Source organism: Rhinopithecus bieti, unplaced genomic scaffold (assembly GCF_001698545.2).
Source record: "Rhinopithecus bieti isolate Rb0 unplaced genomic scaffold, ASM169854v2 scaffold_11161, whole genome shotgun sequence".
NCBI lineage: Eukaryota > Metazoa > Chordata > Mammalia > Primates > Cercopithecidae > Rhinopithecus > Rhinopithecus bieti.
In genome coordinates, this window is record NW_016806937.1 from 983,980 (window position 1) to 1,010,522 (window position 26,543).

At 42.3% G+C, this 26,543-nt stretch overlaps 1 protein-coding gene across 6 annotated transcripts in view; it reads left to right on the top strand.

The window, feature by feature from the left end:
• NUP93 (nucleoporin 93) overlaps positions 1–26,543 on the top strand; it is a 116,587-nt gene that overhangs the window by 66,591 nt on the left and 23,453 nt on the right. For all 6 annotated transcript variants that reach the window (XM_017878795.1, XM_017878798.1, XM_017878796.1 and 3 more), the window contains 4 exons: positions 2,975–3,037; positions 10,118–10,246; positions 22,531–22,605; positions 26,354–26,443. In XM_017878795.1, the coding sequence (XP_017734284.1) occupies positions 2,975–3,037; positions 10,118–10,246; positions 22,531–22,605; positions 26,354–26,443 (357 nt within the window). The remainder of the gene's footprint in view (positions 1–2,974; positions 3,038–10,117; positions 10,247–22,530; positions 22,606–26,353; positions 26,444–26,543) is intronic.

Below are 26,543 nucleotides of genomic sequence, written 5' to 3' on the forward strand. Positions count from 1 at the left end.
GAGACAGGGTTTCACCATGTTGGCCAGGATGGTCTCGAACTCTTGACCTCAGGTGATCCACCTGCCCTGGACTCCCAAAGTGCTGGGATTACAGGCATGAGCCACCACGCTTGGCCATGGAGTCTTTAAGAAAGAACTATTTCCTGGGCTCCTGGTCATTGTCCCTGTCCATCCTAGTGTACTGCCCAGGTTTTGGGGTGTGACAGCACGTGTTGGGGAGACTTAGGCCAATACGTAAGGAATTTGGGAAATTTATAATTAGTAATGTTTTATTTAAATGTACATCCCCAACATTATCCTGCCTCCCAACCCACCTCCCCCACCTTCTTAAAAAGACTGAACAGAATACACTAAAGTGCCACATGATGATTTGGTCAAGAACAGACCCAAATATAAAATAGTGATCCCATAAGATTACAATACCATATTTTTGTTGTACCTTTTCTATAATTAGATACACAAATACTTACCATTATGTTATGCCTGTAGTATTCAGTATAGTAACGTGCTGTACAGGTTGGTAGCCTGGGAGCAACAAGTTATACCATATGCAGCTTGGTGTAGTAGGCTATACCATCTAGGTTTGTGTAAGTATATTCTATGATGTTCATACAACGATGAAATCACCTAGTAGGAGGCTTTCTCAGAATGTATCCCTGTTATTAAGTGATGCATGACTGTATACTAAAACATTACAGTTGTTAAATTACAAAATGATCAAAAACTAACTGTAACAGTAAGTTTCCAATGCAAGAAAATGATAGTGTTTTAATTTAGCTTGTCATTTTAAAAGCTTTTGCCAAATTCTACTTTGTATTACATTTTCCCAAAGTTTCTTTAAAAAGCAAAAACAGAGCTGGGCACGGTGGCGCACGCCTGTAATCCTAGCACTTTGGGAAGCCAAGGCGGGTGGATCACGAGTTCAAGAGATTGAGATCATCCTGGCCAAAATGGTGAAACCCTGTCTCTACTAAGAACACAAAAATTAGCTGGGCATGGTGGCATGCGCCTGTAGTCCCAGCTACTCGGGAGGCTGAGGCTGGAGAATCGCTTGATCCCAGGAGGCAGAAGTTGCAGTGAGCCGAGATGGCACCACTGCACTCCAGCCTGGCAACAGAGTGAGACTCTGTCTTTAAAAAAAAAAAAAAAAAAGCAAAAACACAAGGCTGGATGCAGTGGCTTACGCCAGTAATCCAAGCACTTTGGGAGGCAGATCACTTGCGGTCGAGCCAACATGTTGACCTCATCACGGCCAAAGTGGTGAAACCCTGTCTGTACTAAAAATACAAAAACTAGCCGGGTGTGGTGGTGCACGCTTGTAATCCCAGCTACTTGAGAGACTGAGCAGGAGGATTGCTTGAACTTAGGAGGCAGAGTTTACAGTGAGCCAAGATCGTGCCACTGCACTCCAGCCTGGGTGACAGAACAATTTTAGACATGTATAAATGCACCAGTAGTGTCATGCTTGTACCTTGCATTGGAGTGTAGGTGGATCTGATTTGTAAGGTAACTTGAGTTCTTCATATTACAACTAAGACTTTGATCTCTACTTGTCAATTGATGGGTCATCTTTCTTGTTCCTACTCAGCCCCCAACCAGCCCAAACTATGGAAAAGAAACTGCCCCCTTGAATGAAGAGCAAGGTGTTGGCAGGGAAGTGCAGTCTATATATCTGTCTGTCTGCAACTGTGGCTGTCAGAATAGTGTCTCAGCCCTTTTCCTTTTGGATCTCGGCTCAAGCAAATAAGGACAATGAACAGCAGCAAAGAGGTCATCCTGGGCATCTCTTTCATTAATAGAAGTCACCAACAGATCTAAATCTAATCGATTCTAATAATAGAGCTACATATATTGAGCCTTGGGTCAATAACTTGATTACGTTATCTTATTTTTTTACAAACAAGTAAGCTGAGGTTTAGGGAGTTTGGGCGACCTGGCTAAAATCCTGCTGCTAGTAGTAAATGGAGGCACTAGGATTTGAAACTGCCAAATTTCAAAGCCTATCCTTTTGGCCATTGTGTTACTGTGTAGTTGCATTTTGCAGGCGTTTAACCTGTTTATATTAAACTAGACTTGTAGGCTGTCTTTTCACCCTACCTATATTAAACGAGCAGTGGAGCAGACCTGAAACAGACAGTGCACATGGCAAAACCCTGGAAGAAATGTGTAAAGAAAGGATTTTTAGAATTTCCCAGACATTGGCCAACAAGTGAAAAGCATACAGACAAATGGGCGATGATGATGTCCTCAATGTTAGAAAGAAATTAATATAAACCAACAGAGAAATATAGACTAAGGAGCAGTTAGAGGAACTGTGACTAGCTCCATCACCAACGCTGTATCTGCAATATGAGCCATTTAGGAATTTTGAAGGACAGTCTTGATTTTCCACTTTTTACATGTTTACGGAATATAGAACCCCACACTGTTGTTTCATAGGGACTTTACTTTCTTTTTTTTTTTTTTTTTTTTTGAGGCGGAGTCTTGCTCTGTCGCCCGGACTGGAGTGCAGTGGCCAGATCTCAGCTCACTGCAAGCTCCGCCTCCCGGGTTTACGCCATTCTCCTGCCTCAGCCTCCCGAGTAGCTGGGACTACAGGCGCCCGCCACCTCGCCCGGCTAGTTTTGTATTTTTTAGTAGAGACGGGGTTTCACCGTGTTAGCCAGGATGGTCTCGATCTCCTGACCTCGTGATCCGCCCGTCTCGGCCTCCCAAAGTGCTGGGATTACAGGCTTGAGCCACTGCGCCCGGCCGGGACTTTACTTTCTAACAATCATCATGTGCTCCCAGAATGGAAGAAACTAAGAAACATCTGTAAAAGTCATCTATTTTGATGTTTTCAAGTTGGGAGAGTTTTGTGAGGTGGAGGTAGGTAGCATACTAGATACCATTATGGTTATTGTTTGTCTCGCAGTATACTTTTGATTTTTTGAAAGTTAGTTTTAAGTTGTGTTAATTTTTCCCCCATTTGTAGGGCTTCCTGAAGAATGAGAAGGACAATGCCCTGCTGTCTGCCATTGAAGAGTCCCGGAAGAGGGTAAGAAAATTAACTAAAATGTAGATGTATACAGATGAGGGCAAGAGGGTTGGGCATGGTGGCTCACACCTGTAATCCTAACACTTTGGGAGGTGGATGTAGGAGGTTCGCTTAAGCCCAGGAATTCAAGATCAGCCTAGGCAACATAGTGAGACCCCATCTTTACAAAAAAATACAAAAAATTAGCTAAGCATAGTGGCACACGTCTGTGGTTGCAGCTACTCTGGTGGCTGTGGGAGGGTTGCTTGAACCTGGGAGGTATAGGCTGCAGTGAGCCGAGTCGCACCACTGCACTCCGTCCTGGGGGACAGAATGAGGAGTGAGATCCTGTCTCAAAAAAAAAAAAAAGCAGATGGGGGCAGCAATATTACTGGGGAGTGTAGGATCTGGAAGCTGGAATCTCTTACATGCCCAGTTCTCTCCTACAGAGAGAGTTCTACAGGAACCATTTTTTGAGAATACCATGCTTTATAAACTCTGTATGTATTTAGTGACTGAAATGCATCTGAGACACCGGACCGGACAGTTAACTATTAAATTAATCTTAAAATGGAAAGACCAGAAAATTATTGGTTTCATTGTTATTGTATAAATGGTATTGTGGTTTCTACTGAATCAGCAGTTCAGAAAAGCAGCTGTGATCGCTGACAGTTTCCTTCAACTTATTTTCCTTTTATCACACAATATTGAGTGGACCACCTTTTATATTAACAATTTCTCCAAGCTCAAACACACACACATAAAACTAACTCCATGCTTGAAAAGATGGTAAGTTCACCAAAGAGCAGCCATTATATGTGCAACAATATTCTGCAACAAGCAGTTGTGCAAGATACTCAAAGATTGTTTACTAACATGTGAGTTATCTCCGTTTATTTCTGACAAGGATCCAAATATCAAAATCTTTCCATAACATCCCATTATAGTGAAAGAGATTTTTGGGCCCTTGGAGCCTTATGGTGAGAGAGAAGAAAGGCTAGTTGTCCTCTGGAATTGGTTATAGAAGTGCAGCTTTCCCCAGGAAGGAGGCTGGCAGGGTACATTCCATCAGCTAGCAGTAACCCTCTCTGCAAAGGGAGTAGGCTTGAAGTGAGACCTCTGTTTTGCTGTTTACTTATTTAGTTCTTATATCCAATGAAATTTATTCATTAGTTGTGTAGTTCAAAAATAATAAAGTGAAAAAAGTGTTGCTTCTCAGTGTGCTTTATTAAAATATTCTGTGAAGGTGAACATGTCTCAGTAGTACTGAGGTGAAATAGGGCTCATTATTTAAATGACTGATATGTTTCATTATCAAAATAAAATTCCCATCATGTGCAGTGGCTCATGCCTGTAATCCCAGCAATTTGGGAGGACGAGGCAGGTGGATCACTTGAGGTCAGGAGTTCGAGACCAGCCCAGCCAACATGGCAAAACCCTGTCTCTACTAAAAATACAAAAATTAGCTAGATGTGGTGGTGCACACCTGTAGTCCCAGCTACTCAAGGGGCTGAGGCAGGAGAATCGCTTGAACCTGGGAGGCAGAGGTTGCAGTGAGCTGAGATCATGCCACTGCACTCCAGCCAGGGCGACAGAGCGAGACTCTGTCTCAAAAAAATAAATGAAATTCCCAAAATTTCATTAATTATATTGTTGGTGATAGTACTTAGTCACAGATAGAAATTCACTTGATTCAGATCTGAAAATATTTTTAAAAGGGTTTTCTTTTGGTTCACACATTAAGTGAGTTACTCACCAACATTGATTCTCCTGCTGTAAAGGTCCAATGAAATTAAATTAGGATTGTGGAATGCCACCAAGCTTTATTAATCCATTTACCCCGCAGAATGTGTTTCTGGAATTGGCAGTCTCTGAACATTGTGCCATACTGAGACTAAATTTGCAGCCAGCCAAAACATTTAGGTGACATACCACAGTGCAAAATGTGTGCATATGTGTTTGTGAGGGAGGCATTCCAGTGTTGGGAGCCAGCCTAGGGGGAGACCTTTGACCTGTCTGGACACCAGGAAACTGCCACTGAGCAAGAATCATTTTCACACAAAAAGTGAGCAACTTTCTAGTATTTTTGTGATTATTTCACGTTTGAATAACTTGCCAGTGTCCTGCTGAAATGCCAAGAAAACAAGCTACAAAACCACAAGTGTGTCCTGTCTTTCCCCATTTGGCACATCCCAGCAAAAATGGAACAACATTATCAGAACATATGCAGTGTTTCTAAAAGCCAGCAACAGTGCAGTAATAAATGGGTGTGAAGTCAAAGCATATTGCCCTCTTCCTTTTATGAAAATGGGGTTCAAATGCTCCCCACCTGCTCTTAATTCAGCTGCCCAATTCTTTCCGTGCTTTTTTTCTTGTGTTCAAAGAGAGATATTTTCCACATATAGTAACTTGAAAGATTCAGATTTAATTTTTAATAGTTTCTCCACTATTTTGTCATTTTTTGTGGTTTGTTTTGCCTTCCTTTTAATTTTTAGATCTCTCCGTACTCTTCCAGTTTATCCTTTTCCTTTTCCCTTGGGTTTCTTCTTAACACTGCTTCCCACCTCACCTTAGACTCTCATTGCCCTCCTCTTCTCTTAGTTGTTAGTTGAGCAGTTCTGTTGATTCTGTCTCATTAGTTCCTCTAGTTAGCATTCTTCTTTGCACTTTAGTTCAGTGATTCAGATGTGGATATAAACAGAATAGGTTGGAATAGGACAGATGGGTGACTAATCATCCCTGATTAGCCCACAGATTGAATGTTCCATTACCTCTAATGTAATTAAGATAAGCTGAGGGTGATGCAATTAAGGGAAGAGAATTTTGATATTGGATCATTTATTTATTTTTTGAGACAGGGCCTTGCTCTGTTGCCCAGACTGGAGTGTAATGGTGTGATCTCGGCTCACTGCAACCTCCATCTCCAGGGTTCAAGTGATTCTCCTGCCTCAGCCTCCCGAGTGAGCTGGGATTACAGGCGTCAGCCACCACGCCCAGCTAATTTTTGTATTTTTAGTAGAGATGGGGTCTCACCTCGTTGGCCAGGCTGGTCTCAAACTCCTGACCTCAAGCAATTTGCCTGCCTGGGGCATTTATTTTTATTTGAAGCTCCTTATCACGCTAATGGTAAATAGAACTACAGCAGTGTTCATTCAGGTTGTGAGGGTGTTTCTAAATGAGTAGCCTGGCATACTTTTAGATACATCTGAGGATTTGAACCCAGAAAGCTGATAGTTTTCAAAGTACTTTCAAAGTACTAAGCAGGAGTTCTTGGCACACAGGCAGGCAGCCCAATTAACAGGGAATGGTTAATTCCCACTGTCGTCATTCTGACCCTTACCTAATGCTGAAAGTCTGTCTCCACTGTCTTCTTCAGCAGTTTCTGTGGGTGGTATATTGTCTGTTTTCTTTAATTGCCTTTGCTACTCTGCCACTGTTAGCCAGAGGTCTTGTCCTTAAGAAAAAGACTTACTACACTTTGTGGTGTGCTCACTTTGTGTTGCAGCTCGGTAGGCTGTATAATGTATCAACCTGCCTCCTTCTATGCTACCTGATCCTCTTGCCACCTGATCCTCCATTTGACCTTGCTAGGAGAGGCTAGAGGCTGAGGAGGCAGTTGGTTTGACCACTATGTAGGAAAGTTTTAGACAAAATTGTGGCTCACACTTGTCTATTCTTTCTGGACAACTTCTAAGAAAATTATCTCTTCCCCTCCACCCCACCTTTATGTTCCATCATACTTCTCTTGATTTAAAATGCATAACTTTCATGTTTAAGTTTACTGGTGTGAGCAAGAAGCCAAGGTTTTTCTCTGGGTATTTTTCAGTTCAGGCTAACTGACTGGAATGGTCTATTCTGCCTGACTCTCAGTGAAAAGAAAAAAACCAGTTGGAAGACTGTTTTTAAAGTTTGTGATTATCGTTTCTCCTGTGTCTACAGAATATGTATTAGAAAAGGGTCCAGCAATGCACCAGCCTTCTTTCTAATCACGTGTCTCTGTGTGTGTATATCTGATGTCCTTTTTTCACATTTTAATAAATATTGGTCTAATTCGAAACATCCCAATTGTAGGAAGAGTATATGTATGTGATTTTTCTAACAGTTCCCCAAAGCTCATGCATATCAATATTATCAGTATAAATTATCTGTGTTGCCAGTAATAAAGCAGGCATTGCTAATACTCATTCCCTTATTGTTGCCTAATTAGATGCCAATCTGAATGTAAATGAAATGGCTTTTTGAAAAGGCTTAAGCTGATGGGAAACCTGGTCTGCCAATTGAAGAATAATAGGCTGAGAATGGTCATAATTCAATTTATCTGTGTTGTTTTAATTCTCAGATTTTTTTTTTTGTCATCTTCCTTCTTCCCTCTCCTGCCCCCTCCCCAGATTTCATTTCTTTTTTCTTTTCCTTTTGAATGCCTTTATTTTGGCAGCTACCTGCAACTACTAGTAGACAGTGGCTTTTCAGTAACTTTGAGTAGACTAGTAGGCAGTTTAATCCCAGAAGGCTATTTTTCTTTTGCTGGTTTACTTCCTTCTATGAAAATGTTAGTGTTTCTTTAAAAAATAAAATAAAATCACTGGGGCCGAGTGCAGTGGTTCACGCCTGTCATCCCAGCACTTTGGGAGGCCAGGGTGGTCGGATCACTTGAGGTCAGGAGTTCGAGACCAGCCTGGCCAACATGGTGAAACCCTGTCTCTACTAAAAGTCTTAATACAAAAGTTAGCCAGGTGTAGTGGTGCATGCTTGTAATCCTAGCTGCTTGGGAGGCTGAGGTGGGAAGATGGCATGAACTCAGGAGGCGGAGTTTGCAGTGAGCTGAGATCATTCCACTGCACTCCAGCCTGGGCAACAGAAAAAAAAATATAATAATAATAATAATAATATAAAACACTGGGAGAAACTTTTTTTTCTTAGATGTTTATTATATCATAAGATACTATTGATTTTATAATCCATCACTATTTTATATGCTGCAAAGAAAAAATACTGCTGTGATATACGATCTAATTTCAGAGCTTTTATAAAGATGTTTATATTAGTAAACACATGGAAAGATGCTCAACATCACTAGTCATTAGGGGAACATAAATCAAAACCATAGTGAGATACCACTTTACACCCTTTAGGATGGTTACAAGCAAAAAACAGGGGAAAAAATATATATATATATATATGGTTTTTATATTTTTGTTTTCTGTGACAGTCTTGCTCTGTTGCCTAGGCTGGAGTGCAGTGGTGCAATCACAGCTCACTGCAACCTCTGCCTCCTGGGTTCAAGTGATTCTCGTGTCACAGCCTCCCAAGTAGCTGGGATTACAGGCATGCACCACCACACCCAGCTGATTTTTGTGTTTTTAGTAGTAGTAGGGTTTCACCATGTTTTGACCAGGGTGGTCTTGAACTCCTGACCTCAAGTGATCTGCCTGCCTCGGCCTCCAAAAGTGCTGGGATTACAGGGATGAGCCACCATGTGTGGCCTGAGAAAAACGTTATTAAGTGTTAGTGAGGATGTGGAGAAATTGAAAACCTTGTGCACTGCAGGTAGGAATGTGAAATGGTACAGCCTCTATGGATATAGTATGGAGGTTCCTCACAAAATTAAAAATAAAATTACCATGCAGTTCCACTTCTGAGTATATACCCAGAAGAATTGAAAGCAGGGATATTTGTACACCCACGTTTATAGTATTATTCACAAAAGCCAAGAAGTGGAAGCAACTCGGGTGTCCATCAGTGAATGAATGGATAAAGAAAATGGTATATTCATACAATGGAATATTTTTCAGCTTTAAAAGAAAGGAGGCCGGGCGCAGTGCGCTCAAGCCTGTAATCCCAGCACTTTGGGGAGGCCGAGGCGCGGCGCGATCACAAAGGTCAGGGAGGTCGAGACCATTCCTGGCCTAACACAGTGACCCGTCTTCCACTTAAAAAATTACAAAAAAAATTAGCCCCCTGGGCGAGATGGCGGGCCGCATGCTCAGTCCCAGCTACTGGGAGCCTGAGGCAGAGAAGGCGCCTGGATCCGGGAGCGCGGAGCTTGCAGTGGCTGCAGATCCGGGCACTGCTCTCCAGCCTGGCCGACAGAGCGAGACTCCGTCCTCAAAAAAAAATAAAAAAAAAAAAAAAAACGAAATTCTGACACTTGCTGTAACTCTTAAGGACATTATGCTGATTGTCTCTGGCCTATTTCACTCACAAAAAGACAAATACTGTATGATTCCATTTATGTGAGGTACCTTGAGTAGTCAAATTCACAGAAACAGAAAGTAGAGTGGTGGTTGCCAGGAGCTAAGAGATGGTGGTGATGGTTGCACAACAGTGAGAATGTACTTAATACCACTGAACTAGACACTTTAAAATGGTTTATATGGGCTGAGCACCGTGGCTCACACCTGTAATCCCAGCACTTTGGGAGGCTGAGGTGGGCAGATCACCTGAGGTCAGGAGTTTGAGACCAGCCTGGCCAACATGGTGAAACCCCCGTCTCTACTAAAAATATAAAAATTAGCTAGGCTTGGTGGCAGGCACCTGTAATCCCAGCTACTCAGTGAAATAGGGTATGTTGCAAACAGTTGTCAGTAAGTTTATTTAATTTTTTCTTTGGAGACAAGGTCTTGCTCTGTTGCCCAGGTTGGAGTGCAGTTTGTTTTGTTTTGGGACAGGGTTTTGCTCTGTCACCCAGGAGGGAGTGCAATGTTGCGATCACAGCTCACTGCAGCCTCAACTTCCTGGGCTCAAGTGATCCTCCCACCTCAGTCTCCCAAGTAGCTGGGACTACAGGTGCACACCACTGTGCCCAGCTAATTTTTTGTAGAGAGGGTTTTGCCATGTTGCCTAGGCTGCTCTCGAACACCTGAGCTCAAGCAATCTGCCTGCCTTGGCTTCCCAAAATGCTGGGATTACAGTTGTGAACCACCACGCTCAGCCAGTAAATTCTTTAAAGATAATTTTTAAAGTAGATTACTTTTTCTCTACCTATGGAGAAGTGGTCGGTCTGGAGGGCTTTAGGTTTCTGTTGGGTCTTAAAAGAAACCATGTTTGTTTGTTTGTTTGTTTGTTTCCTGAGGGTCATTGTTCTCTGTTCCTTTGTGACAGACCTTCGGCATGGCTGAGGAGTACCATCGAGAGTCAATGTTGGTCGAGTGGGAGCAAGTGAAACAGCGAATTCTGCACACACTGCTGGCGTCAGGAGAAGACGCCCTCGACTTTACTCAAGAAAGCGAGGTAGCTTGAATGCAAAAGATAAACTACTCTTAATAAAAACATGAAGTCAAAGAATGCTTGTCTACTTGACTAGTATTTTTGGCACAGTGGATCACTGTCTTCCTCTTGAAACACTTTCTTCACTTAGCTTTTAGGATGCCACATTTGCCTGGACTTCCTCCAACATGTCTGCCTGCTTCTACTCAGTCTCCTTTGCTGAGCTTTCCTCAAATTCCCTGACCTCTATCGGTTTGAGTGTCCCAGGGCTCAGTCCTTGACCTCTTCAGTTTCTCTCTCAGTCACTGTCCTGTGATTTCATCTGGGCTTGGGGCTTTAAATACCTATCATCTCTATGTCAAAGAGTTTCAGATTTACGCCTGCAGCCTTGAACCTTAGTGTTAATTTATCTGTTAATTTATCTAGCCAGTGTTAATTTATCTAGTTGCCTTCTTGGCACTGCTTGTATGTCTCGTCGCCATCACAGGTTAAGTATGTCCAGAATTGAGTCATGATAGCAACTCCTTCCCTATCCTCTTTCTCTTCTCACAGAGTTCCCTATCTTTATAAATGGCAGTTCCAGTTTTTCACTTGCTCAAATCAGACACCTCAGCCTCACTTTTGTCCTCTCCATCTTGCCCATTTCACACCCAGTCTCTCTCACATGTTGACAAATCCAGTTAACCCTGCCTTAAAATATACCCAGAATCCAACCACTTCTCACTGCTTCCATTTTTAACACTCTGGTACAAATCACTGTCATCTCTTGCTTGGATTATTGAATTGGCCTCCTAACTGTTTGTTGTTATTGCCGTGTAACGGATTACTCCAAACCTGGTTTGTTGAAAACAAGTGGTTATTTCTGGCTCAGGGTCTCTAGGCGCAATCAGGGTATTGGCCAAGGCTGCACTCATTTCAAGGCTAGATGCAACAAGCATCTACTCGCAAGGTCATTCATATGGCTGTTGGCAAGCCTTAGGTCCTCTCTGACTCTTGGCTGCAGACATCATTTTCTTTTCAAATGAGCCTCTATATTGTGCTGCTCACAGCATGATAGCTTGCTTCCCCTAGAACAAGAGGGAAGGGGTCCAAGGGAGAGCTAAAGAGCCCCCAAGACAGAAACTATCATCTTTCTGTAACTTAAAAATAGTATCCCACCTCTGTTGGTCAGAAGTAAGTCACTAAATCCAGCCTACACTCCAGGGGAGAGGATTATGCAAGGGCTTGACTACCAGGAAGTGGGAGTTATTGGGGCCATCTTAGAGGCTGCTGACCACTCTGTTCTTTGTGCTTTTGCTGTTGCATGCTGCTACAGTCTCTTCTCAACACAGCAGCAAGAACACAACTTAAAGGACAGGTTAGATTGTGTCACTTCTCTGCTCAGAACCCTTCAGTGACTCTCATCTCACACAAAATGAAAACCAAAATCTTCACTTTGACATGTGGGTCCCTACAGACCTAGTCTTGTTGCCTCTCCAAGCTCATCTTGTGCTGCTTTCCCCATTGCTCTTGCTGCACCAGCTGAATGGGCACCTTACAGGTTGCTTCAGCAAACCTGGTAGCCCTGCTTCTGCCTCTGGTCCTCTGCGCTTCCTATTGCTTCTGCCAGGAATGCTCTTTCCCCAAAGGACTGCATGGCAGTCTCCCTCACTTCCTTCAAATATTTACCCAGTGCCATCTCAGACCTTCCAAGGCCCTTAAATCCAAATCAACCCCTTCTTATTCAACACTTTGCATATCCCCTTCTCTTGCTGTATTTTTCTTTTTGGCACATCCTTCTGTGTGCCATAGTATATGTTTTATGTCTTTATATTGTCTCTTTCTCCCATTAGAATGTAAGCTTATTGAAGATAAGGATCTTTGTTTTGTTTATTCCTTTATCTCCAGTGCCTAGAAGAGTCCCTGGAACACTGTAGATGCTCAGGAAATATTTGTTGAGTGAATCATTTGACTGTAGCTAACTTCATGCTAGCTGAAGTATTAGGGATATATTGAAACAGTGTATTTTAGAATGGTTATATTAAGTAGCCCTTTTCTTAATTGCCAGTGGTAATTGACTGGCAGTAGTGCTAAGCTGAGATTTTTTTTCCCTTTTTAAAATTTAAAAGTATAAGCAGTGTGGCCAGGTGTGGTAGTTCACGCCTGTAATCCCAGCATTTTGGGAGGCCAAGGAGGGCGGATCACGAGGTCAGGAAATCGAGGCCATCCTGGCCAACATGGTGAAACTTGGTCTCTACTAAAAATACAACAATTAGCTGGGCGTGGTGGCATGTGCCTGTAATCCCAGCTACTTGGGAGGCTGAGGCAGGAGAATCGCTTGAACCAGGGGAGTTGGAGGTTGCAGTGAGCTGAGATCCGGCCACTGCACTCGAGCCTGACGACAAAGCGAGACTCCATCTCAAAATATAAATATGTATATATATGCAGTGTGGTTGTATGATTCAAATATTAAAGCACCTTGTCCCCAAATACCCTATTCTCTTCTCCCTTTGTCTCCCCCATAGGTAATCACTATTAGTACTTTCTTGTGTAAATTTGCAAAGTGTCTTTATACAGGTATATGAGACTGTATATGCTTATCCCCATTCCTTCTTACACAAACATTAGCTACTGCATGCTCTGTTTTGCATTTTTTCTTTCTTCCCTTCGTGTGTCCCAGGGATCTTTCCTGAGAGGGATTTTGAGGCTACATCCAGGAGCAGCAAAAAAGAGTGTCTCCCTTTATCTGTGATTTTTGCCTTCTGCCAGAGGGAGCCAGGGCTTGCCACATATTTACCACCCAGGTGTTGAGGAAGGACAGCCCTGGGCTTTTTCGTAGCTTTTCCAGTTCAGGGTGACTAGTTCTGAGGCTTTGTCCAAGTTATTTAATTAACCCTGCAGACCTTCAGGGTCTTTACTGATTGAAATAAGATTATTGGGGAAGATAGTGATAATATAAAGCACCTGACCCATAATAGCCATTCCCTATTGTCTTTTAAAAAGCAGTTTCATGTAATTTAGAGGTGAAGATTTAAAATTATGTTACAAAAATTATGTTACAAAAATTATAGTGCTAGATGTTTTCAGGTAGTATCAGTGCTTCCTGATAAATCTTTTTTTTTTCCCCTCAAGTTATTTCATGAGTAGCTAAGATTCTTTTTGCGCATCAAGATAAGAAAACTGAGGCTCAGAGAGATACATAATATGCTGGTAAGACCCAGGATGGTTGGCCTATGGACTCTTACTCTACTGAGGTCTAGGTCAAGGATACGTAGGTTGGCAAAGGGTAACTGCACATCCGATATCTATTCCTGGTTTGTTCCTGATTTAAACACCAAGGTTTTTGGTTTGGTTTTGTTTATTAAGCTAGCCCCCAAATAAATAGATGCCAGAGTCATTGTGTTGGGAAATTGCTCATTAAGGACCCTGTCCCATATTTCTTAGACTTAAAGATTTCAGACTGAAATCAGAGTCTTTGGGAACGAAGAACAAATGTGTAATATCGTTGGTCAGCCTAATGTTTCTTTCTCAATTCTTTGTGAATCTGAGCAAATAATTAGAACAGCTCATGGTTTTATAAACTTCACTTTTTAAAATGGTGTTAATAGGTTGTGTTCTGTATTGGGATTTGGAAGTAATTATAAATTGATAATGGGATGTTCTTTCTTGATTGCTCTTCTCTTAAAAATAGAATAGTCTGTTTAGTAGACTCTTCTTACTTGACCTCAAGTCCCCTTGGAAGGGAGTTATCTATGCTTTTGCTATTCTCTATTGTGACACCTGGCAGAGTAGATAGTTTGTAAATGTTGGCAAGTGATGCATATAAGTCTTTCTTCAGATTATCCAGGGAATTGGCCTTTTCTGGAATCTTACAGATTTTGTTGTTTGTTGTTTGAACTTTTTTCCTGATGTATAACGTATATATGGAAAAGTGCGCAGACGTAAGTATGCAACTCAGGCTGAGTGCAGTGGCTTACGCCTGTAATCCCAGCATTTTGGGACGCTGAGGCAGGAGGATCACTTGAGTCCAGGAGTTTGAGACCAGCCTGGGCAACATAGTGGGACCCCGTCTCTACAAAAAGAATTTTTTTAATTAGCTGGACATGGTTACATGCTCCTGTAGTCTGAGCTACTCAAGAGCCTCAGGTGGGAGGATCGCTTGAACCCAGAAGGTTGGGGCTGCAGTGAGCTGTGATCGCACCACTGTACCCCAGCCTGTACACCCAGCCTGGGCAACACAGTGAGACTGTGTCTCAAAAAATAAAAAAAAAAATTAAAAGTGTACAGCTCAGTCATCACAAATGGAACACACCCAGATGAGGAAACAGAACATTACCAGCACCCCAGAAATCCTCTTTGTGGTCCTTTCTGGTCACTACCCCTATCAACAAGGGAAACCACTGTCTTGACATCCAGTATCATAAATTAATTTTACCTGTTTCTGAACTTTACGTAAATGGAGTCATACAATATCTGCTGTTGTTTCTAGGTGCTTTTATGTAACCTTTTGTATACTATTGGATGTACTTTTAAGCCATTCATTCTCATGGCTAAATAGTATAACTGCAATTTGTTTATCCATTCTAGTATTGGTGAACCTTTGAGTAGTTTCCAGTTCTTTTATAAATAGTGCTATTGTGAGCATTTTTGTGTTTTGGTGAGCACATATTTACATCTCTGTTGGGTACACCTAAGAGGGAAATTGCTGAACCAGAGGGTATGCATATGTTCCGCATTAGTAGATACTGCCAAACTGTTTTCCAAAATGGTTGTATTGGTGTACCCCCCCACCAGCAGTATGTGAGAATTCCATTTGTTCCATATCTTTGCCACACGTGATGTTTCTGTCCATTCCAGTGTGTTTGTGGAACCTTGTGTTTTTATAGGCCTTTTCCATATAATTTCCTTCAAAAGAATGGAAAGGTGATATCTTCATATGGACAAACACTTTGTCCACCCTCTTTATAGGAGACTACACAACGTAAAAGGCATAAAAGACAGGTTTTGGTATTCAGCAGGCTTTGGGTCCCCAAGCCTGGGCTTCCTCATTATGAAATATCATTTTTTTGTTGTTTTTTTGAAACAGAGTCTCACTGTGTCACCCAGGCTGGAGTGGAGTGGCGTGATTCTCATGATCTTGTGGTCCACCCACCTCAGCCTCCTGAATAACTGGGATTACAGGCATGTGCCACCGTGCCCAGTTAATCCTTGTATTTTTAGTAGAGATGGGGTTTCACCACGTTGGCCGGGCTGGTCTCGAACTCCTGACCTCAAGTGATCTACCCTCCTCCCCTTCCCAAAGTGCTGGGATTACAGGTGTGAGCCACTGAGTCTGGCCATGAAATGCCTTTCTTGAAAAACTGTTGTTGTAAGGAATGTAGAATATGTAAAGTGGCCAGCTCGGTGCCTAGCATAGTGTACACAATCAGCACATTCTAGCATTCTTTGTGCGATTGTTGGTGTTTGGTAAGATACACATTTTTACTTTAATCATTTTGATATGGATCCATCCCTTTTTAAGTGTTTTCCTTGATTTATAAAGTATCGTTAGGAATCAAAAAAATATTTGAATATAAATAGAGGAGATAATTAAAGGAGTATGACGATATCTAAAACATTCTTTTCTGGGCACCTTATTGTCAGGAATAAGGTCATTGGAATACAGAGTCATTAGTTAAGAAGGCAGTTTCACATCATTTTGAGCTGACCTTAGCACTTGAAGGAAAATGTCCAAATTTGGGTAATTTAATATAAAGAGAGGCTCAAAGCTCTTTTTTTTTTTCTTAGCAAAATGTACGCTAGGATATAGTGGTTTCTGAAACATGATTTTCCCCATGCCTTCCAATAATAGGAGTTTCCCCCAGTTCCTTCTAAAGGAGACACTGGTAATATCTGTTCCTAGCAAGTTTTTTTTTTTGAGACAGAGTCTTGCTCTATTGCCCAGGCTGGAGTGCAGTGGTGCAATCGTGGTTCACTGCAAGCTCCGCCTCCCAGGTTCACGCCATTCTCCTGCCTCAGCCTCCTGAGTAGCTGGGACTACAGGTGCCCACAACCACACCCGGCTAATTTTTGTATTTTTGGCAGATACGGGATTTCACTGTGTTAGCCAGGATGGTCTGGATCTCCTGATCTTGTGATCCGCCTGCCTCGGCCTCCCAAAGTACTGGGATTACAGGCATGAGCCACCATGCCCAGCCCCCCTAGCAAGTTTTAATAAAGGAAATGATGCTTCAGTAGCATAAGGTCAATTTGGGAAATTAATTTCCTTAGGATATCATTGGAAGAAAAGGGTATATTTCTTAGAGGGAAGTAGGAATTTAAAGATTGTTACTAACTCTTTAAGTTGTGGTGTGAATAAAAACGATGTGCTTTGAAACAAAAATGAGACCCCTGGCTACGAATCCTCGCATCCCAGTTTTGTATCTGCTTAGTGTGAGGAAGAACTTCCCTGTTGAGGCTTGCATGACAGCATGCAAGATTTGAGCAGTTTGGGGAATCCATGATGTACCTTAGCCAATTTTTAAAACAACATTTAAAGGTAAATTTAACCTGAGTGTAGTCTAGTGACTGCTTTGATATTAGACATAGTTAATGGGCAATCCCTTAATGTATTGTCTGGAAAATGACTCAGCAAGAAATAAGCTCATTAGAGAAGCTGAACTGTGGCTTAATAAGTGTAGATAATGATGGTAACATTTCACACTATGATATGTGAACAGTGTGTGTTGAACATAGTCTCTAATTTTGATAACTGTCTTAATACCATATTCCATCACTTCTCAGTCATGCATCTGTTTTACATCTCAACATCTCTCAAATCAGGATATGTCTTAAATTCAGTAGTATATCATTAACAGCATTTTAAAATATCTTAGTGATACATAAAATGACAGTGTTTTACAATAGGTGGACTATTAGATGAAATGAAATACAGTAGAATATGAACTAACAGTTTGAAAACTGCAGACCATAGGATTCTGAACTGTATTTTGTGACTCCCTAGCAGTTTCCTTGGGGATGGACCCAGTTTACCTGTTAGGGGTTTGAGTAGGAGTTCAGGTATAGAAAGTGCTCTGCTGCTCTTTCAAAAAGATTTTTTAAAAACCTCAACTCAACAGGCCCTTGATTTTATTGTCATGATGTATCATACACAAACTGTATGTATGATACATACTTGTGTGTTCTTCTGACAGTAGAGGAGTGTAGACCCACTCTGCTGCTCTTCCCATCCTGCACCCAAACACAACCTGTCAGTGATGCACACCCTTCCAGTTTCTCCCAGGTGCTTACATGCACATTTGTATATCTTATCAATTTATTATCACAAATAGATATCATTTTATATATTCCTATAATTTTGCATTATGTTGTTTTACATATTTTACAACTTCTCCTAGGTTGGTACACTTAGGTGTCTGTCGTTTTTTAGTAATTATAATAGTGTTCCAGCCTATGTGTGGCCTAGATATTCTTCTCATTTTGTCCATGGTCACACAGTCATTAGTAGGGTTAATAAGGTCACACAATTATTAGCTGGGTTGCATTTAGGACCCTCGTCCTCTCTGGTCCCTGGTTGGTGTTTTTTTCCTGGTAGTGCTGGACTTTTGCATACATATTTTAAAGCTAACTATTGTGAATTAATCACCGTGTTACCATTTTGCTTACATAAAGCCAAAACATTCCACTTAGAAGTTAAATTATTTTCCATCTGCAGCATCATCATATTTTCTTACTACCCTATATTCATTTTACTAGGAGTGCTAGTTGCATTCCTTTTTTTCTTTTTCTCCCCCACCTTTGAGACAGGGTCTCTGTCACCCAGGTTGGAATACGGTGGCGCAATCTCAGCTCACTGCAACTTCTGCTTCCCAGGCTCAAGTGATCCTCTCGCTTCAGCCTCCCAAGTATTATAGCTGGGACTACAGGCGCACTCCGCCACACCCAGCTAATTTTTGTTTTTGTTTTTTGTAGAGACGGGTTTCGCCATGTCACCCAGGCTCGTCTTGAACTCCTGGACTCAAACGATCCACCTGCCCCCAGCCTCCCAAAGTGCTGAGATTACAGGCATGAGCCGCCACACCCTGCCTGCATTTCGTTTTTTCTAACTAGAATATGCTTTCCTTGGAAAAGATTTTTATGCATCCCTGGATACACTTTGTACAATAGTAGGTGCTTAATAAAAGTTTGCGGTTCCCTCCTGCCACTTTCTATCCCCATCCTGTCCTGGAATGGCTGTCTTGGGAACACCATGTACTCTGATGAGACCTTTCTCAGTTTGTGCTCCCAGAGGCTGCTGTTTTTCCACATATACGTCTCCAGTCTCCTGGGTGAGCTGCTTGTTTTCCTCTAAAAGAAGAAACCCTGTCATCTTCCCTGCTCTTTTGATCTCTGGCTCCCTGCTCCTGTCATCTTGTCTTGTCGTCCTTGCTATGGCTCCGCCAAACCCCACTGCAGAGAACCCCAGAGATTGGTGGCTTTCCCAGCCCTCAGGCAGTCCCTGGCTGTGGAATTCCAGCTAAATACTTGCCGGTTCCTCTGTTCAGGAATGTGCATGTACACATCCTCTTGTGGATAATTGACTTTATGTGTGGTGAAATAGCGGCTTGGTCAAGGGCAACTGAAGGATAGGTACCTTTGAAAACAAGAGCGTTAGGCAAAATTAATTTAAATGGAAATTTGAAGGCTGAAACCCAACTACTTTTTAAATGGATAATTTTAAAATTAGGTTTTAGCACTGGAAAATATTTCTCAAGGCTGTTCATGTATATTTAGCCACAACAACTGTGTCCTTGCAAAAATGCTTTAGTGCTGTTCTCCTTTTCATTTCTTTGTTTATTCTCCTTGACTAAGTTACTGGAATTAACAGGCTTAGTGCTGTGTCCTGTAAAAAGACTGTGGAATCTCCAGCTTTTGGATAGCTTTGTTTTAGAAAGGTGGCTGTCTTAGAGAACAGTCCTTAATACAGTGTTAATGGGAAGACTCAGAATGAGTCCAGAAGTATAAAATGCCCTGGCTGTGGAGGGGCTTCCATCAAACAAGGAATGTGTATTCATTGTAGAAAAATGAAATGAGACTTTCAGCCTGCACAAAGTAAAATACTCTAGGTCATGTTTCTGAGGTGTCCATATCTGTCCGTTGTTGTTGAGCGTAGGATTTGCTCCTGTGTTTGTTGTGGTGGTTTCTTTTTGTTTATAAAGTGATAACAGCTAGCGTTTATTGACCATATGTTGGGCACTGTGTTGAGGTCTTCCACTTATTCCTCACAACAGTGCTGTGAGGTAGGGATTCATACTATTTTTGTCCCCATTTAACCTTCATCCTAATCCTATGTGATGGATACCATTACCACCCCCCACTTTACAGCTAAGGAAACTGAGGCTTAAAGGGAGCAATATGCTCCAGGTCACATTGTTATAAGTAGTGGATCCAGGATTTCTTACTCCTCCTCCTCCTCCTCCCTCCTCCCTCCTCCCTCCTCTACTGTTCTCTGATAACTGTTCTTGGAGAGTTACCCTGGGCTGCCCTGGCAGGCAGGATAGAGCAGTGGCAAAGAGTACAGAGTGTGGTGCCAGACTGGATTCAAGCCGCTGCTTCCTACTGAAGTGAACTTGGGCAAATTGCTTCACCTCTCTGTGTGCCTTTGTGTCTTCACCTGTAAGATGGATAAATAAATAAAAGTACCTACTACATATGGTTGTGGAGTTAATAACATGGAAATTCAAACAGTGCTTGGCACATAGTAAGTGCTCATTAATAGCTATTGTTATTATTGTAACCCAGTGGTTTTTTAATTAAATCTGTGTTTCAGGTAGGAATGCTTTCAGTTATGAGTAGTGGAAACCTTGAGCTTTAGTAGCTTGAATAGGGGTGTATATTTCTCACCTACCAAGATGTCTGCAGGTGTGGAGAGTGTTGATGTTAATCTAGTTGTTCTGCAATGCCGTCAGGGACCCAACACCTTTCTGTCCTGGTACACTACCCTCTCTAGCACATCCACCTACTTTAGGTTCACAAGATGGCTGTAGGAGCTCTAGACATTATATTTGCATTCAAGGCAGAAAGAAGGGGAGAGAACTGAAAAGCCATGACAGTCCCCCCGCCTCAACCCTCCAATCAATAAAAGCAGAAGCTGTCCCCAAGTATACTAGCAGGCTTGTGTTTTCATCTTATTGGCTAGAACTAGGGTGTGCCATTCCTTGCTGTAGTAGATTCTGGAAAAGGATATATTCAATGGTTTGTAGGGATCAGCACATGAGAACCTATTGTTAAATTTTCAAGGAATTTGCAATCTAGTTGATATCACCTTGAATAGCTTGAAGTCTGCCATGGTGGAAGAATTTAAACTACAGACACCAGCAAATGCTACCCATCATCCCTTTTCCCACAAGCTGGCTGTTAAAAAACATTTACCAGCACACTATTGGGTACATTTATTAGGTTGGTGCAAAAGCAATTGCCATTGAAAGTAATGGCAAAACCCGCAATCACTTTTGCACCAACCTAATAACTCTAATTGCCAGCTTGAAAGGTGGCAGAGGGTAAAGATGTGAGAAGTAGGAATTGGGAATGGTCACTGGGCCAGCCAGCAGCATCTACCAAGATTAGTGAACTGTTTAAGCTCTTTTAATACCAGTGATAGTTGGAGATCAGAGCTGAGGGGACCTCTCAAGATCATCTAGGATAGCCCCTTCATTTGACTAATGGGAATCTGAGGAGGTGCTTTGCTCCAGAACCCAAAGCCAGGGAGTGAAGTGGCCCTCCTAGAACCCAGGCGTCCTTGACAGTCCAGTGTTCATTCTCCAGAACCAAAGGCTTCATACTGCCTTTCTGATAACTCCACTTCCCTCTCTTCCCGACTCCTGGTGCATGCCCACTGTACTCTTCCTTTTACCAGCTTCATAGTGCTGGGAAGCTTGGCTGTTATCATCCCCATTGGTTTCACAGAAAGCCTAGTTTAAACTGATTTATTTTAGATTTTAGTGTATAGAACATTCAGCTTTTTTTAATAAATGAGATAAGCTTAAAGAATTTGATCTCTGCGCGCGGCCTTCCTCAGTCCTCCACTCCTGTCGGGATGTCGGGACTGCAGGAACTCCGTCCGAGAGCCCCACCGGGGGACTCTGTCGGCCTTCTTTGCCGGAGGCCGACAGACCTCTTCCCCACACCTTAGGTGACCAAAATAAACTTGCAGTTTTCCTCCTAAAAAAAAAAAAAGAATTTGATCTCTGCTATGCTGCAGTACAAACTAATCAGTGGGAACTTAAGAATTTACCTAATTTTGATCTGTATTTCTTTACAGAAGGAATAAGCTTAACTAAAGATGAATATTCTTTCTTAAAAAAGACTGAAATTTTTTCATACACAGTCATGCACTGCATGTGTGATGGTGGCTGGCTTCATAAGTTTATATCATATTTTTATGTCCCTTTTCTATATTTAATTATGGTTATATATATACATACTTACCATTGTGTTACAGTTGCCTATAGTATCCAGTATAGTAATAGGTTGTACAGGTATGTAGCCTAGGAGCAATAAGCTATGCATACAGCGTAGGTGTGGAGTGGGCTAAACCATCTAGTGTGTGTAAGTATACTTTATGAAGTCCATACGATGACGAAATCTCCTAATGATGCATTTCTCAGAACCTATCCTCATTGTTAAGTAATATATGACTGTATTTTTATCTGACTCTCCTCTTCAGATTGTAAGCTCTTTGGGGACAGGCTTTGCAGGCTGGCTTGTTTTTGTTCTTATGGAGATGGATATACACACAGCTGTGCATGTGGCAGACACTTAGCAAATATTAACTGAATGAATGTCCAACTTGCAGTGGTCTCACATCTTCAGATAACAGAAAAGTAATCAGCAACTGTTGTCTTACTGTGGACTCTAGTGTGGAAATGTCTGAATCAGGTGTTTGACTCTCTAAACTGCTTTCCCTCAACTGCCTGATATGATTGATGAAAAAGAGGCCCACTGATAAAAACAATGGCCTCACTAGTGTGAAGACATGGGGAGGCTTGAGATTGAAACAGAATGTTGGAAAGATGTACATTTCCAGAAACAGTCATTGAGATATCGATAGGGTTTATCCAGCCCCTCACTCTTTTTTAATTAATCCAGTCCCATGCCTGCTCTCTTCTCATGTGTTCACAGTAAAAGTTGCATGTTATTGAAATCCCTAAAATCATCATTTTGAGGAAGTCTTAACTAGGAAACAGACTCTTGACACCTCTGTCAAAGACAAGAATATGTTTATGTGATTTTATTTCTTCACATGGCTGAATACTGTCCCTAACTGATTCTGAATGTGTATTTATCCACAGCCAAGCTACATCAGTGATGTGGGACCCCCTGGTCGAAGCTCTCTGGATAGCATTGAGATGGCCTATGCGCGGCAGGTGAGTGTGCTCTCAAGGGGGATTAAGCCAGGAAAATCCTTTGTGAACCTCTAGAGAATAAAAGGGAACAAAAACTTGTAAAAGTCAAACCCTGAAAGCAAGTTGTATTTTTTCATTTAGAGGACTAGTTAATATTTTACCATAGGCCACTGGAGAATTCTATCAAATAGTGTAATAGAATTACTCACATTTGATTTGAGGAAATTGAAATCTGTCCTTTACACTGACCACAGCATCTCAGTATGCATTTTTGGCAACAGTCCCAGGTACAGTAAAGCTTCAAGTAACTGCCCTGCTTAGCAAATGGAGTTCTGTATTAACTGATTTACCTGGTAGGCTGGTGGTATTAACAAATCCTTTTTTCACTCTTTGTTGAGAGAAATTTTCTAAATGCTTTTCTGTCTTGATAAGCATAGTGTATTCACTACTTAATACCACTGTTGTCCTAGAAAAGCTCATAATATTTTAGGGGTCATCCTTCTGGTTGTAGATGAGGACCGTCCAATAATATGGATATGGATTGAGATGCTTTGTGGTAAGCACAGGAATTCTGTTGGACTGAAACCACCCTGAGGACCATACGTAACCTGGAATTGAGTTTTTAAATAAAGCAGTGCCAGCCGACTTTGTGCTTTATTGTAATTTGCTGCTTTTCCCCACAAAGTACAAAGAAGAAAAAATATTCCTGTTTCTTGAATTGAGGGCAGTGGGCCTTCATCCCCTTAAGATTATCCTCCACCAGCAGTGGTCCAGGAATATCTGCTCAGCCATTATCACCTCCCGGATTCTTTGAGGGGGACCCAGGGGTCCCACTTATGGCCCTCAACATTACCCCCCTCATCCTCCTCCAGCCTGGAGTAGGGTGGTTGGAGGCAAAAACAGAGCAGCTATGGAGGTGAGCAGGAGGCAGTGAGAAACTGTTAGACCCGGTGCTCTTTTACCAGGGTCCCTCTCTTCAGCTGCCAGTTATTTAGTCAGTGGAGTTCCACATGAATTGAGTTACCTGGTTAGCTGATGGTATTATCAGAAGTCCCTCTTTTACGCTTTCTTGAGAGAAATTTTCTAAATGTCTTTTTAAAAATCTCTCTTCTTTGGGGTGCCATTGCCACTTCAAACTCCAGACAGCTGTAGCCCCCAGCTTCATCAGCTTCCCACACATGAGATCCTCTCCTTCCAACCCCCTCATGTTTTGCCACTGGCCTTCATTTATTTCCTCCTGCTCCAATTTTATACCCCTCTCTTTTTATTCCCCCTGTGCATCTGCATCCTTTACTCGTCACCTTCATTGTATGGCTGACTCCTCTATTGCCCCGGAGAGAGGCCTGATGAATTACAGGCTTCTGAAGAGAGAGACTGTATCTTCTACACCTGCAAAGACTAAAGATGCCATTAACATTTCATAGCACATACAACACCGTAATATTGTATCTGTTTACACGGCTGTCCTCTCCACTAAAGAGTGAAGCTTTATATCCCATGTTGAACAGTACCTTGCAAAGGAAGGCCTGTAAGAAATGATCATTGAGTGAATAAGTACTACATCATGGTTTAAAACCATTTTATTGATTGGTTGGTTGGGTGATTGACATGGAGTCTTGCTCTTTCACCCAGGGTGGAGTGCAGTGGTGCGATCTCAGCTCACTGAAGCCTCCGCCTCTGCCTCTGCCTCCCAGATTCAAGCGATTCTCCTGCCTCAGCCTCCCAAGTAGCTGGGATTACAGGCATGCACCACCACACCTGGCTAATTTTTGTATTTTTAGTACAGACCAGGGTTTCACCATGTTGGCCACGCTGGTCTTGAGCTCCTGACCTCAGGTGATCCACCCGTTTCTGTTGGGAGAACCCGCTCCCGATATTTATGTGGGTTCTTTTCTATTTCTTAAGTGTCTCGGCTGGTTTGAGAAATAAAGGGAAAGAGCACAAGAGAGAGAAATTTAAAGCTGGGTGTCTAGGGGAGACATCACATGTCGGCAGGATCCGTGATGTTACCCAAGCCGTAAAACCAGCAAGTTTTTATTAGCGATTTTCAAAAGGGGAGGGAGTGCACGAATAGGATGTGGGTCACAGAAATCACATACTTCACAAGGTAATAAAATATCACAAGGCAAATGGAGGCAGGGCGAGATCACAGGACCACTGGATGAGGCAAAATTAAAATTGCTAATGAAGTTTCGGGCACGCATTGTTGTTGATAACATCTTATCAGGAAACAGGGTTTGAGAGCAGACAACCTGTCTGACCAAAATTTATTAGGCGGGAATTTCCTCGTCCTAATAAGCCTGGGAGCTCTACAGGAGACCGGGGCTTATTTCATCCCTTCAGCTTCGACCATAAAAGACGGCACACCTTAAAGGGGCCTTCTGTAAGCCTACCTTCAGGGCGCATTCTCTTTCTCAGGGATGCTCCTTGCTGAGAAAAAGAATTCAGCGATATTTCTCCTATTTGCTTTTGAAAGAGGAGCTCTGTCTGGCTCACCAGTGGCCAGTTCAAAGTTACCTCTCTTGTTCCCTGAACATCGCTGTTATCCTGTTCTTTTTTCAAGATGCCCAGATTTCATATTGTTCAAACACATATGCTCTGCACACAATTTGTGTGCAGTTAACGCAATCACAGGGTCCTGAGGCGACGTTCATCCTCCTCAGTTTACGAAGATGACGGGATTAAGAGATTAAAGTAAAGACAGGCATAGGAAATTATAAAAGTATTAATTTGGGGAACTAATAAATGTCCATGAAATCTTCACAATTTATGTTCTTCTGCCGCGGCTTCAGCCAGTCCCTCCGTTCGGAGTCCCTGACTTCCCGCAACATGCCTCGGCCTCCCAAAGTGCTGGGATTACAGGCGTGAGCCACTGCGCCCAGCAAAACCATTTAATCTTCATAATAGCCCTGGAAGATGAATGATACTGATGTTCCCCATTTAACGTAGAGGAAACTACAGTTCAGCAGGGTCGTGATTTGTCTAACATCACTACTTTGGGAGAGCAAAGACTTCATATACAAAGTGGAATCTTCCACAAGAAGATTTAGAACCTAACTAGTTAAGATTTAGAGCTTAACCAGTTCTAAATCTTAACTAGTTAAGTCCTGTTTCATTTCCGTAGTAGGACTTAACTAGTTCTAAATCTGGAAGAGTGAATTTACGATTTCTACTATCATCATTTTAGCTCCTTGAAAATAAAATCCAAAGTAAGAGTGGTTTTCCCATAGCTTAAATATCACATAGTTCATTTTCCTTAAGAAAATCTTACCTGAAGAACAGAGATTCTTTCCAGGAGAAATGGATATTCCACATGTGCCTCTCCTGCTATTCTAACACTTGTGGAGGAAGGCAGTACCCAGCATTCCTCACTCCATCCATGAACCCTATACCAGGGCCATTTAGTCGTTTTGAAAGAATTGAGTCCTTTGCCTTGGTTATTGGGAAGCAGCAGCCAGACCCCTTCCATTCTCCTGTCTTCCCCGGGTGCTTCCTCACTAGGACAGACAGGCACAGACCTGCCTGTGGTTCTTCTCCCCCTGGACCCCGCTGCTCCCATTCCTCAGGTGTTTGGAAGGTGGGGTGGCAGTTAGCTTTAGTGTGTTATCCACAGCCCCAGCACAACTGGGGAGCTGGCCAGTGTGCATGGCTCAGCCACTCCAAGGAAGGAAAGGTTGGCTGAAGTTTCTGCCGGCCATTGCCTGCTTCAAGAGGTTTTAAAAAGAGAAAGTAGATACTGTGCCATTTACTTTGCTTTTTATCATTTCAGATTTATATCTATAATGAGAAAATTGTAAATGGACACCTGCAGCCTAACCTGGTGGACCTTTGTTCTTCCGTCGCAGAGCTGGATGATAAGGTAGCACCTAGAGCTAATTCAAGTAGAAACCGGGGTCCAGTGTTTTGATGGGGCTAGCAGCTTGCCGACTTGGCTGAAATGTGCTGTGGAAACACCCCAT